The sequence below is a fragment of the Diceros bicornis genome, chromosome 9, assembly GCF_020826845.1.
Source record: "Diceros bicornis minor isolate mBicDic1 chromosome 9, mDicBic1.mat.cur, whole genome shotgun sequence".
Classification (NCBI taxonomy): Eukaryota; Metazoa; Chordata; class Mammalia; order Perissodactyla; family Rhinocerotidae; genus Diceros; species Diceros bicornis.
Genome location: NC_080748.1, coordinates 28,598,594 through 28,613,202, shown reverse-complemented (window position 1 = coordinate 28,613,202; position 14,609 = coordinate 28,598,594). Strand labels below are relative to the sequence as shown.

The 14,609-nt window shown below is 38.8% G+C and overlaps 1 protein-coding gene across 3 annotated transcripts in view; it reads right to left on the bottom strand.

The window, feature by feature from the left end:
- The window catches only part of RCBTB2 (RCC1 and BTB domain containing protein 2), a 45,145-nt gene extending 30,795 nt beyond the window's left edge, over positions 1–14,350 (bottom strand). Inside the window, exons 1-3 of one of the 3 annotated variants that reach the window (XM_058548162.1) lie at positions 14,176–14,350; positions 5,903–6,001; positions 2,500–2,564 (exon numbers count right to left, since the gene is read on the bottom strand). In XM_058548162.1, the coding sequence (XP_058404145.1) occupies positions 2,500–2,541 (42 nt within the window). In that variant the 5' untranslated portion in view covers positions 2,542–2,564; positions 5,903–6,001; positions 14,176–14,350. The remainder of the gene's footprint in view (positions 1–2,499; positions 2,565–5,902; positions 6,002–14,175) is intronic. The other 2 variants (XM_058548163.1, XM_058548164.1) reach the window with 2 other exon arrangements.
- Between the last annotated feature and the right edge of the window lie 259 nt (positions 14,351–14,609).

Below are 14,609 nucleotides of genomic sequence, written 5' to 3'. Positions count from 1 at the left end.
TTGATCGCTACCTCATTTTTTCCTTTCAAGCAGATTTCTGGATTTCAACCTGCCCTGCTACAATATCAAGTGGTTTCTTACATGCCTAGAATCACGTAGTAAATCCAACCAGCTCCTAAATACCTGTCTACAAATGGCTAGTTCTGAACATTCTTCCTGGCACACCTGTATAAAACCTACAGTACCTAGCCTGTGACTCCACTGACCACTGGGATTCCACTGTGTGTGTTTGTAAGGTCACCTGCAGTTGCACGTCTGTTAAAGGATGCTACTGGTTAAGACAATGTTGAGTATCATCGAACATTTACTGTCAGACAGTATTCATCACAGTGTCATAGAGTATCACTGAACATTCATTGAGTGTCAGATACTAAAGATATAAAAATGAGACACAATCACTCCCTTCAAGGAACTCACAATTTAATAGAAAACAAGTAATTACAATACAACCAAAGTACAATGGCAGTGTGAATATGTTGCTTTTTAAAATCTCTGTCAGAAGGCTGGCTGCTGGAGGTTAGTCACCAAAATTCACTTTTTCTAAGTCTGTGGGCGAACTATTTCACAGGGACTTAATTTATGAAATGCATATGTTTACACTTTTTTGAAGTAAATATTTAATATCAGTCTCAAGGAATTGAAGCATCTTTGTTCACAGAAGAAAAATACATTCTTCTGTCCAGCACAATCATGAGTGTATATAGTTGTATGCGTTGTATATATTACACAATATATAAATATCGAGTATAGATGTATACCTTGTATATATACATTGTGTATATAATAAGAGTGTATATAGTATAAGGATTTACCCACAGCACCTGGTAGGAGCCTAAATCACACCGCAGCAGTGGTCTCTGCAGCAGGCACCCAGCTACCTCTGTGCTCAACTGTTAAGTAAGGGATTAGGTGAGCAAGAGCCAAGAGTGGGCAATAGAAAAATCTGTATGGGGAAGAAAGCACTACGAGGGAATGAGAGCTTGCCAATATACATCATCAAGATTCCCTTCTTAGAATTCACAGCCCTAGTTTGGCCCAGGTAACCCTCCTTCCCGCACATAACACTACCAGAGGTGAGAATTAATCCCAGGCCAGTTTTCCTTCACTACTTTGCTCACACCCAGTCCACGTCCCCCATCTTTCGCTGGCATCTGTTTGGGAAATGCAAAGTAGCGAAATTTTAATATTAGCTCAAGGAAAACATAATTAAGGAAATATAGCTCCACAAAGTTAGAAACCAAAATACATTTTTATTATTCCCTTGAGTTTGTGCTACCTGGGTAACTCTGCTTCTCCATCAATATGAAGAACCAAGTAGATATGATACTTCACTTAACTACAGATAATTATTAAGTTGTCACAGTTCAATTTAAAATACAGCATATGGAAATAGAATTAAAATTACACGTTGGGCATGCCTAGCAAAAAAATTTCTTAAAAAGAAATCCACCAACAGCTCACCCTTTGAGGATTTCCTGGCAGTTTAAACTGTATACTTTAAAGTTTACAGTTTAAAGTAAACTTTAAAGTTAAAGTAAACTTTAACTGTACTGTATAAAGTAAAGTTACTTTATACAACACTGTGGATGTAATAAAGTAATTTCATTGCTAATTCTGTGAGTCTGTGTTTTTATTTTACAGAATTTGTTCCCCCCAAAATTAGGCATTTTTCTATTAACATTTTATAGATTCTCAAGTTCTATACATTACTTTTCTAAGCTACTTTTGGACTTTCTGACAAGGGCTCACAAATGAGCACTTCAAGTCAGCACATGGTAATTCTGTGGTTCAGTTTCAGAAGCTTTGTACACCACGCTGGCTCTGCATAATTATTTACATCTTTTACTGCATTATGACTATATTTTATTAAAAAAACAATGGAAAACAGAAAAATGAAAGTTAATAGTGGCAGTTAATATTAAGCTGTTAATAATGAAGAGCAGATATTTTGTAAATTCATATAATTAACACAAGATGGAAATCAATGTGCATGCTAAAAGATATGAAACTTTTAACATCACTTGGACACTGATTGGACTGAAGCTGGTTGACTGTAATGTTCAGATGTGATGAAAAAGAAATACATTGAAGAATACCTATGAGAAATTAAGAACATGTCATTTAAGATTAGGCATCTTATAATCTTTTTAACTCTCTAGGAATAGTGTAAACACTGCTCAACTCAGACCCTTGTGCAGGACAGCGTTATCTGTGAAAGTAAGGGATGGCCTGCAGTCCTCATGCAGCTCAAACGTCACCAGCTCTGGGAACCCTTTCTCTACCCCTCAGACAACATCCATAGTTCCCTGCTGGCCCCTTTACCCTTAGCATTCTATACACCCACAATAATTATCTGTCGGCATCTTGGTCACTACACTGTGAGCCCCCAATGACAGAAACTAGCTCATTGATCTTCCTGTCAGATGACCAACAGATGTTTGATCAAGTACGTTTCATGCGACAGAAAATACATGCTCCAAGGGCATGATTTTTTCTAACCTTGCCACTTTCTCCATAGAAAAGGGGAAGTTCTTCTTCCATATGGACTCAGTCCTGTGCAGTCCCTGAGGAGAAAGTATGTGGTAAAATCAGGGTCCCAGATGTTGAATGAAACTAGGCAGGTTAAAATTACTTCTAATTAACAGAGAAAATAAGCTAAGCTCAAACATGGCGAAGGGAAGATAAGGGAATTAAGTTTTAAGCATGGGAGTTAACAGCTATAAAACCCAAAACGTGTTTTAACTGTTCTGGAACTACCACGTGGCCTCTTATGGGAATCCTCCTGCTCAGGTCTGGAAAAGTAATCCCAGAATAAATGTAGATTCTTAAATCCATAAGGAAATAAGGAGAAATTTTTCATTTCAGAGTTGACTTCCTATAGATAAGGAAAAGTATATTTTAGACCTTGGTCAAATCTTCCCTGCGATTGGAAAGTTCCAAATCACTGTGAAGAGCAGACTTATCAATTCGCAGCTCCACTGAAGAGCATATGATTTGCTAAGCTGGAAAAAAAGAAAGAGGAGGAATGAATGAAAAGGATGAAAGGATGAATGAATGAATGTGGCTTTGTTATCCTAGGCTTTAACAACAAAAAATCTAAAACAACAGCCACCAAGTATGTGGCAACAGCACTGAACGTTCTTACTTTAATTAACCATCTCCACATGACTACCTTCTACCACTTAGAAGTAACAGCAGAAACAGCCCTATCAGAAGATATGCAGCATGCCTGGACTGCGGTTCAGTTGTTACATGCTTAACTATCTCACCACTAAAAATAAATATAAATAAGTATTCTCTCTCCCCCAAAAAGCAATTTAATGAAATTATATTTAATATGCTGATTTTTCTGATTTATTAGGTTGGGTTCTATTTTCTCAAATATAATCCATATTTCAAGTACCATCATCAGAACATTTTATCTGAGATTATCTACAAGCACTTAGAACCTTATAATAGACAGATAAAAAAAGAATAATCAAAATAAGGTCAAGGCTTAACAATGTTCCTTATCAATGTTTTATATGCCCTTGAGGATACTGGTAAAATATTGTTTTCCTCAGCTATAAAAAGGTCTCTCCGAATATAAGGCATAATAGTATATTCAGAATAATTATAACTCAAATGATGGCAATTAATACAAATCATTATTTCTAATGTTTGGAAAAAGTATGTTTGTTTTTAAAAGGATCATTTAGAATTCTCTCACCTATAAATTCACCAACTTGATCTAGTTGCCAATATGGAAAGATAATTTCATGTGACAGTCATTCCTATACGATCTGTCTTCTCCATTAATTTGCAAGCTCTTTAAGAGAGGGGACCATGACTCATTCAGTGTTATAAATGCCACAGCCCACGGCTCAGAGTAGAACACAATATATTCGTTGCAAGCATCCCCTGAATACAGCTCTTTGTAGACTGGAAACTGCCTATATTGGGGATTCTTTTCTTTTTGCCTCATCCTAACTGGAAATACCTTTTCCATATCTGCCCCAAGTTTACTAAAATAAAAAATAAAAAGAGAGAGGGAAGAGAAGGAGGAAGAGAAGAGAAGAAAGAGGAAGAGAAGAGAAAGGAGAAGAGTAGAGGAAGGGAATTCAAAGGCAAAACAAGGAAATGAACAAGAGAAGGAAAAGGGAACAAAGCAGAGATGTAACTGCCCCTCACAGTCCCTGAGGCCACCTCTGTTCCTTGCAGAAGGGAAATCTCAGCTAATATGCTAAGATCATTGAACAGTAATCCTGGGTTTTGTTTTGGTTTTTTTCCCACCTCATCCCTCTTTTGCAGGTAACCAATTTCACTGGTTTCTGGTTTATTCTTCCTCTGTTTCTTTTTGCAAAAATATGCAGATACATGTATGTGTTTTTATTTCCCAACTCCTTCGTACACAAAAAATAGCATACTTTACCATTTTGCAATTTGCTTTTTTTTTCACTCAAAAATATATCCTGGAAATCACTCCATATCAGTAATAGAGATTTTTTTTTTTTTTTTTTTTTTTTTTTTTTTGTGAGGAGATCAGCCCTGAGCTAACATCCGCCAATCCTCCTCTTTTTTTGCTGAGGAAGACGGCCCTGGGCTAACATCGGTGCCTATCTTCCTCCACTTTATATGGGACGCCGCCACAGCATGGCCTACCAAGCAGTACCTCGGTGCGCGCCCGGGATCCGAACCAGCGAACCCCGGGCCGCCGCAGCGGAGCGCGCGCACTTAACCGCTTGCGCCACCGGGCCGGCCCCTAGAGATTTTTTTTAACACCACATACCCTGGGTTTTTAAGGAGGGAAATAAATAGCTCTTTTCTATGTCTTTTGATCAGTTTCAAATATAATAACTCTTTAAAAATTAGAATGGTGAAAAATAGGCCATTCTGTTTATTTGACTAATCAGGTTAAGACATAACTGCACGCATGGTATATGAAAATTACTAAAATCAAAGAAATAACATTCAGTAAGATTCAATTAACACTAAATATAAGATTAACATAAATTCATTTTTGTTGATCAGAATGGCCTTGAAGATTTAAAAATGATTCAAGATTAATTACTGTTGTACAGTACTATGAAAAAAATGTTGAATTCTCTAGCATTGTGGAAAATGGTTGCCTTTTTTTTTTTTTTTTAACATTATTCCAATGTGATACAAACATAATAGAGAAAACTAGCTTCCCCAATCTGCACTACTTGAAGAATATAGTTTATGGAATATATGGGAGGATTATACTTATCTTATTCTGTAATCTACATGATCTCACCAGGCTATTATTAACATCAATGTTATAGTAGTATATAAATATATACTTCTTAAAAGTTCACAATATTCATACAGAATACCACATCATGATGTGATAAACATGAATTCTAAATAACAGCAACAACAACAACAGTTAAACAGTTACCCTGTGGCAGGCACTCAGTCTCTTACATTATCTCATTTAATCTTTACAATAAATAGCCAAAAGAAACAGGTATAATCAATGCCTCCGTTTACAGATGTTTCAGTAACTTGACCAACAGTCACCAGCCAGTCAGGGTCAGAGCCAGTACTTGAACCCAGGACTAATTCCAAAGCCCTTGCTCTTGGACTCCACCCTGTACTGCAAGGGTATTTTAAGTTTTCCTGTGTACATTCCAAACAGGAATGAATGTGGCTTTGTTATCCTAGGCCTAGGTTTATTTATTTATTTATTTATTTATTTGTATTAATGTCATAATAGTTTATAACATTGTGAAATTTCAGTCGTACATTACTGTCAGTCACCATATAAATGCATCCCTTCACTCCTTGTGCCCACCCCCCAACCCCCTTTCCCCTGGTAACCACCAAACTGTTCTCTCTGTCCTAAACAGTTTTATTTTGTACTGACTGGTTGGGAACGCTCCCCCAAAAACGTTTGTACCTGATTGTTTTAAATTTCTGGAGCCCAGTATTCTGTCATCTTTAATCCTGTTCCTTCTAGATCCTTGTAAAGTTGTCTTCTAGGGTAAGGCTAATGTGCCTGAAAATATAAATACACAAATAAATTCTATTAGAGAAAAACAGAGAAGGAAAAGAATACATCATCTTGCAACTCTAACCATTATTTATCTGCAAAAAACACAGTTTAAAAATTGTCTCAGCCCTATTTATTATTAAAAAGTCAGCAGTAGAGGTGCTCAATTATAAAAAAAATATTAATATTGTGGAATATAACTTTCAGATATTATTGGAAGAGGGGTTCAACAATTTGGACACCAAAACATGAGAAAACACTAAAGAAAGTTTAATCTATAGAATCTGAACATAAAAAATACAAGAGAAACCATCTGGAATGTGAACAAAGCAAAACTTTCAAACTTTTGGAAGAAAGTACAGAAAATACCTTTATGACCTCAGGGCAAGGAAAGGTTTCTTAAACAAGACACAAACATAAACCACAAAGAAAAGATTGGTAAATTTTACTACATTAAACCTTAAAACTTTGGCATAATAAAAGACAAAATGAACAGAGGGAAATATGCACAGCACGGGAGAAGATATTTTCAACACCTATAACTGTAGCTGACAAAGGATTAGTATCCAGAATATATAAAGAATACCTAAAAATTAGTAAGAAAAAGACAAACAATAAAATTTAGAAATGGGCAAAGGATACAGGCAATTCACAGAAGAATTAACAAATATATTAAAAGGTGCTCAAATTCATCATGGAATTTATCACAGAAATGCAATCACAATGAGACAGATCTCATCCATCAGATCTATAAAACTAAAGGGGGACAATACCAGGTGTTGGCAAGGATGCAGATCGAAAGGCACACTCATATTGCTAGAGGGAATGTAAACTGGTACAATCACTTTAGAGAGCAACTCAACAATATTTAGGCCAGAGCAATGTCTTTCAATCTTTTTTGATACATATATGTACTTGAAACAAAAGTTTCACAAAGTAATTTTTACTCTTACTACATGAGATGCTTAAGGATATCTTTTCTATTTTTTCTATTTTACTCTATTCTATTCTACCCTACCCTATCCTATGTATCCTTTTCTATTTTATTTTAAAAAGAAAATGCTGGTCTCAGTCCACTAAAATAATTTCAAGATCACTTATAAGTTACGCCTTGTAGCATGGAAAACACTGGCCTAGATGAACCCTAGAGTATATACACAATTGTTTGCAATAGCAAGAAACTAGAAATAGCAGACAGAATTAATCAACAGGTTACATCAATGGAATTTATAATCTGTGGCATGTGCATACCACACAGCAATTAAAATAAATTATCTAGAATCAACACAGATAAATCTCCAAAACAACTTTGACTAAAAATCACTAAGTCACAGAATGATACACACGGTACACTATTTGATCAAGTTTTAAAACACGCAGAAAACAACACTATTTTAATGTGTTAGGATACTAATATATGCATGGCTGAACTCTAATATGAATTTTTTCATAGGAAAGTTTTGATGGAGGTAATGCGAAAGATAAAATTTACCATGTAATTCTATCCGCGAATTGGTATGATTTGGCTCTTTCATCTGAAAAGACAGTTTTCAAGATTTTAAGCTTAAATTGATCATCTAAATATGGAAGGTAAGGTTACTCAATGTTAAGGAAAACAAAATTTTAGAATCAGAATACCACCATTCTAATATTGCCTTTAACATGGATATAGGAATTCAATAAAGGTTTGATAATGACAACTCATGAATCACAATTTCTTTCACCATCAGTAAAATAAAATTTTATTAATACCATAGGAAAATAATAACTAAATAACACCAAGTATTGTATCTTAAATGCCATGAAAACAAAACTGGATATAGAAAAAAGTTTACTATTAGCATATCAGAATGGCAAAAATGTGTTTTCTACTTCTGGTCTAAATCTGCTTACAAATTTCCTTCTTTTCTGCACAGGAAGGCGATGTTTCTTGTAGACCCAGGGCAGAGGCTGGCCTTTGTATTGGGATGATCTTCTTCATAGTGATAGTGTCACAGCATAAGATCCTCCCATATGATACTTACTATATGTTACTTCATTGCTTTTTTCCTTACATGTGTTTTGGGATATATGCCTTGGCTCGTGCATATAGTTAATTATTCATATTAAAAAATGCTTTGTGCTTTGGGGCCAGCCCGGTGGCACAGTGGTTAAGTTCACGCATTCTGCTTCATCAGCCCAGAGTTCACAGGTTTGGATCTCAGGCACGGACCTATGCACCACTCATCGAGCCATGCTGTGTCAGCATCCCACAGACAGACAAAATGGAGGATGGGCACAAATGTTAGCTTAGGGACAATCTGCCTTAGCAAAAAGAGGAAAGACAGACAGCAGACATTAGCTCAGGGCCAATCTTTCTCACCAAAAAAAAAAAAAAGCCTTGTGTTTTGCAAAATATTTTCTTATGCATTTTCTCACTTTTTTTAAATGTAACTTAAAAAACTATGTTACTATAGAATCTTACCGATATTTGCCTTCTTATATAAAAAGAAAATGGGAGAGTAAGTACCTTCTCCAAACAGAAGCTCCTGCCATTGATCTCTACATTTAGAGGGTCCAAACTGGACACTCAAGGGCAAATGTTGACAGTTTTTGCAAGAGTATTTTTCAAAACCAAATACAGATCAACAAAGGTAATCTTTAGCATGACATTTCCTACTTTGGCTGTTTTCCTAAACTTGTATATGGTCACATGTCACTTAACGATGAGGATACCTTATGAGAAATGCATCGTTAGGCACAATCAGTCATTGTGCGAACATCACAGAGTGTACTTACACAAACCTAAATGGTATAGCATACTACACACCCAGGCTATATGGTACTAATCTTATGGGACCACCATCGTATATGCGGTCCGCCGTTGACTGAAATTTTGTTATGCAATGCATGACTGTAGTTCAATAATTTATTTTCAAATTATCCCTGTTTGGGACAGATAATTCTTTATTCTTATATATTATATTCAGAGAGTTTTCCCTACTCTTAATAACTACACAGTTGCAGACTAGTAGACAAGAAGACAGTCTTTTGATAACTGAACGTGATAGACATATCCATTCCTAACCCTCTCAAAGAACAGGACAAATAATTCATTGCTCAATAGAAAGCATATAACAGGCAATCACTACATATTATTGTTGGTAAAGTAATCAGTATTAATTAGTGTGTCTGCTAATATGGCAATGTGTCATATTACTTGGTAATACCTCTGACCTAAATGATTTAAACTGATAATAGGACATACATTCATTTGCCTAATTCATTCAACAAACATTGATTTGGTGCTTATAGTAGGCACTAAGCTGAAAGCAAATACATAAAAGAAAAAACAAAACAGTGTGGAGCAAAATGATATCCAGCTTGTAGGTGCTTGTTATCAACATTACCCCAACCCAATGGTATTTGTGGGCTTTATGAACTAATAAACTACACACACTGTATTTATTACAGCAAGGCATTTTCCACAGATATTGATATTTTGCAGTTAAACAGGAGCTTCTAAATGCTGATAACTGTTCTCTAGAAGTGATCCCAGAAGAAAAAGTGAAAAAAACAGGAATTTCTGCAGAGGAAGCCTAATGCTAAGGGCTATTTTTTTTTTATTCAACTTAATAACATGAGGTCAACTCTAAAGCTATGCTTGAGAAACATAATATATAAAAAAAGTTTTCTTGCAATATAGAACTCGATGCTTTTAACAAATTCTCCCATCTGGGCAACACAGTCGACGATGCTTTTATAATCAATGAAACTGGACATTAAAGAAAACCAATGTCTTGTAGGACACCAGCATGCAGTTTACAGCATCAGTGTGTTAATGAGCTCCAGACAAGTAAACGTCAATGGGGTGATGAAGGTTCCCACTATATGGTTAGCTGAGTCATTAAATGGTTTGTCATCTGCAGGTTAAGTTAGAAATAATATAAATATAATATAAAATAATTAAACATGATCCAAATTGTCACTTGCAAAAAAGGATGACAGCTATAATTTAGCTCCACTTGAATGAGATGAGATAAGTCAATGACCACACTAAGATCGCTACTCAGCTGCTAACTAAGGTGGAAGAACTATAAACAGAATGGACAAAACTAAAAAACTAAAACTAAAGCACAACCTCAAAGGAAATGGTACTGTTAGGGATGGCCCCACCGTGTCGCAGTTAAGACCAGCACGTTCTGCTTTGGTGGCTGGGAGTTTGTGGGTTCGAATCTCAGGCGTGAACTTACACCACTCCTCAAGCCATGCTGTGGCAGCAACCCACATACAAAATAGAGGAAGACTAGCACAGATGTTAGCTCAGGGCTAATCGTCCTAAAGCCAAAAAAGAGGAAGATTGGCCACAGATGTTAGCTCAGGGCAAATCTTCCTCGTCGGAAAAAAAAAAAAAAAAGAAATGGTATTGCCATATTTTTATGATAAACAGCAAACTGACTTGTAGAAGACAGAAACAGTTGCTATTTTAATTATTTCTTTGAAAAAGGTTTCCAAATTTCACCAAGTGATGAAGCAGATCTTCAGTCCAAAGCAAAGTTGCACTTAGTTTGAAGAAATTACTGAGCTCATCAACACTGGTCTTTTCAACCACATACAGCAAAAGTGTCCCTTTCAAACGTGAAAAATAATCAACATAAACTATACAAATATTTTTAGATTGTTATACTAGCTAAAATGAATTGATACTTGAGACGCTTGTAAATCCATTCGAAATTTGGGTCCTTATAGATATAACACAATAAAAAAAAAATTCTAACATGCCTATTAAATAGAATCCTCATTGTTAAAGATCTTTGCCCCACAACGTAAATATTCCTTCAACATGATAGGCCCTCTTGGCTTTGGCTCATTTCCATTTGGGATTCATTTTGTTCAGCATCAAATACATTCAGCATAATACAGGACATATTATAATGTGGTCAAAATTTATGATTTACTCACATACTATCATCCTCCAGTACCTGTCAAAACGTCCTCCATGGGGAGATATACATAACAGATATTAGCTCAAGTTAGATTAGCAAGGCTGAAGACATAAAAGACACACACTCCAATGCCATATTAATGCTGGAAAAAACTGTCTTAAATTTCCTGGAAACTTTCACGTTGTTAAGATGGGATCACCAAGTGAACTAGACACATTCTTTCTGGATAATGAAAGAGAGAAGGATCATATCAGCCTTCCACTCGAGGACACTATGAATATCTGTTTCAGGGAGTCACCTGAAGTAAAGGTGCCTCCTTTGAAGTAAAGATCCCCATCTATTTTCAGCCTTGAACAGGAGTCCTTGATGTCACTCTGCGACCCCAATAATTCCATTCCTGGTCTCCTATCTCTCTTGCCTGGTCAATTTTGATTTATAGCAATTCAACTCCAGTAAACCTCAAAAATAGCAGTATCTTAGGGGCATTTTAATTTCACTTTAGCCAAGTGATAAAACCGACATTAAATATGACAAACTCCTAAAGGCATAAGCAAATCCCATGAGTACCCTACATTTATAGGTCTAGATGAATAGTTTGTCATATTTAAACACAGTGTTTGTAATCAACTTAAGTAAAGGACCCAAAGGGAAACATACTCCACTTTCTGAAATCGTTTCTCTCTATCAGCCTCTCTCTCTAACCATCCTTTAATTATGGACTGAAATTTCGTTAAGCTTTTCCGGTTCATTCAGAAATCTCTAAGAGCAATAATTTAATACCTTAAAGCATGACATCATACCAGGTGAATCTTCAACACAGTTTCAAATATAGAAAAGCAATGACCACTCTTGGAAACAACTTTGCTAGTCATCCATAGTCAGAGGGACATTAAGAAGCAATTGCAAAGTGCAGTAAAATGTGAAGAAGATATATTATTTTTCTCAACACATCTGTAGTATTCGTTTGTCTAGTCTCTTCCATTTAAGAGCCCAGTCTCTTCATTTGATGTGCTGAGTTAAATTGTAAAATCCCGAATAGTTTGAACTCAATTTGGAAAAAAATTTTTTTCACCTATATACTATAAATTACATTTGTTACATTTGTCACAATGGTCATGCTGTGGGCCCCCACGAAAAACATAGTAGAGAATGGTAAGGAACATTTTCTCTAAACACTAGTTCTCCATCTTGAACATCGCCTTCGGTTTATCATTCAGACCCACCATAACCATGCTGTTTAAAATCGCACCCACCCCAAACCTACACTCTCAGTCCCCTTCTCTGCTCTGCTTTTTTATTTTTCATTGCACTTATAATTTTCTCTCATAAATAAATATGTTTATTGTTAATCATTCTTTGCTAGAACATAAGCTTCAGAGGGAAAGGATCTTTGCCTATTTTGTTCACTAACATACTCTAAACATCTAGACAGGCCCTGATACAAAGTAGTCACTCAATAAATGTTTGTTGAATGAAGGAATGAATGCACCTTGAAAGTTAAGTGCAGAATATTTCTGGAGTCAGATCTCAATTTCATTTATACAGTCAAACATCTACTGAGCTCTGATTATGGGGGAGACAGATCATACACATAAAAATACATAATATCAGACCGCGATAAATGCTACAAAGCCAAATACAGCAGGGTAAGAAAGAGAGCAGTGGCTATTTTAGATGAGGTAGTCACCTCTCTGAAGCGATAGCAATTGTTTTCAGACTTGAACGAAGTTGGGTGCCACGCAGATTTGGATGGAGGAGGAAAGTGAGCTTTGAACGTGGAGGAAACAGCAAATGCATAGGCGGTAGAGTGGAGGCCAACCTGGTAAGCCCAGCAACAGCAGTAAGGCCTGCGTGGTGGGGGTGGGGTATGCAAAAATGTATCATTCCAATTGCCTTTACTTAATAACATGTATATACTGCCTAGTGCCATGATAAAGATTACATTTCACCTACAGTCTCAGATTCTCTGATAGTAAATGCTTCTTCTATGCCAGCCCCCAAATGTCTGTAGCAGCACATCATATAAGATTACAAGGCACACAATAATGACATTGTTAAAAACCGTTCTAAGTAGCCCCAGGAGCCACGAAACGGACTTAACTAAGTACCACTGCCCAGGAAGGTGTAAAGCCAAGCAGGAACTTAGTACCAGAAGGGTGCAAAGGCAGGAGGCTCAATAAACATTTAAACAGTGACTGTCAGTTCTGAGTCTGGGGGAAAGAGCGTCCTTCCAAAGCACCGTTTGTGAACTCTACCACTTTTATTCAGCTCTGACAAGGATTAAGGCAGCTCTACGACATGCATTTTGTTAACAGTCCTGGACTCGAACTGTTCTGACATTTTCTGCAATTTCCCAAAGAACAAAAGCAAAATGTTCACTCTGAACTCGCCTTCCAACTCAAGCAGGAAGTTCTTTCTCGGCTAAGGCGGAGCACTTGGAAAGTTTTCAGCGTCTGGAAATCTCTATTTCCGGGGCTGAGCAGAGCAGTTATCTTCTGGTTTAAAATAAAGACTTATGGCGATTTCTCCCCGTCCCTCCACAGCAGTTCCCAGATAGCTTCGCCTAGCTTGGTCAAACTTTCTTTGCTATCCCTCGACCTCAGGACTAAATGTCGAAGGCATAATACTGAGTTAGCGAGCCGGTTCGGGTCCCGGGAGCTAGGTGAATAGATTTACGGGACGACAGCCGGAGGTTGTGGCGACAGAAATGACAACAGTAGCAGCCTACGCGAAGCGGAGAGTTGGGAGGGAAGGTGAAACTCCGAGGCAGGTGCCTCCCCCAGGATCCGGGACGACCCCCAGCCGTGCTGGCCCCACACGGAGAAGCCTCCAGGAGACAGACAGCTCTGAAGCGAAGCCAAATCCGACCTTCTCCAGGGCACGCCACCTCCGCCCGCGGACTTGCGCATGCGCTGCGCCGCCTCGGCCCGCGGCCTGGGTCGGGGTACAATCCCGGAGCCGGCTCCCACCACGCCAGAAGGTTTGCGCACGCGCGGAGACGCCTCGGCCCTTGGGCTGGGCAGGGGGGCCGCGCCAGAGCCCCACGCTCGGGCCCCCGCCTGCGGACTTGCGCACGCGCGGAGACGCCTAGGCCCACTGCACGCCCCAGGGGCTGCCCCTCAGCGGTCGCCTCGCCCTGGAGCTCGGGTAGGGGTGGCGAGGAGATGTGGCCCGCCGGAAGGGGATCTGAGAGCAGCCCCCGCGTCAAACCCCGCGCCCCCTCTTGACCCCCCAGGCCAAACCCTGTGCCATTACCTCAGCGCAGGCCCGAGCCGCTTCCGCTCCGCCTCCTGGGTCGCTGTTACTGCTCGGTCGGGGGCCCGGCGCAGCGACTAGTTGGCGCCTCCCCCTGAAGTGGCTCGGCCTCGGCGGGCTGCGCTCGCGTGCCCAGCCGGGGAGCGGAGGGTGGGGGGGAGCGCACACGAGGGGAGGGGGCCGGCGACGGCGCCTCGCCCCTCCTCTCCTCTCCGGCTGCCCACTGCCGCCCCCGCCCCTTTCTCGCTGACTCCTCTGGGAGCGGACCCCTAGGACTGGACAACGCCTGCCCCGCTGGGTTCATCTCCACCCTGTTCCTGGAAATTTTCCTGTGGGACACCCTCACCTTCTCCAGGATTCTGGTCCCCAAAGTCTTGGGAATTTGGAGCTGCCTGTCTCGGGAGTATAAGGCGCGCATGTGATGCTGTGGGCAA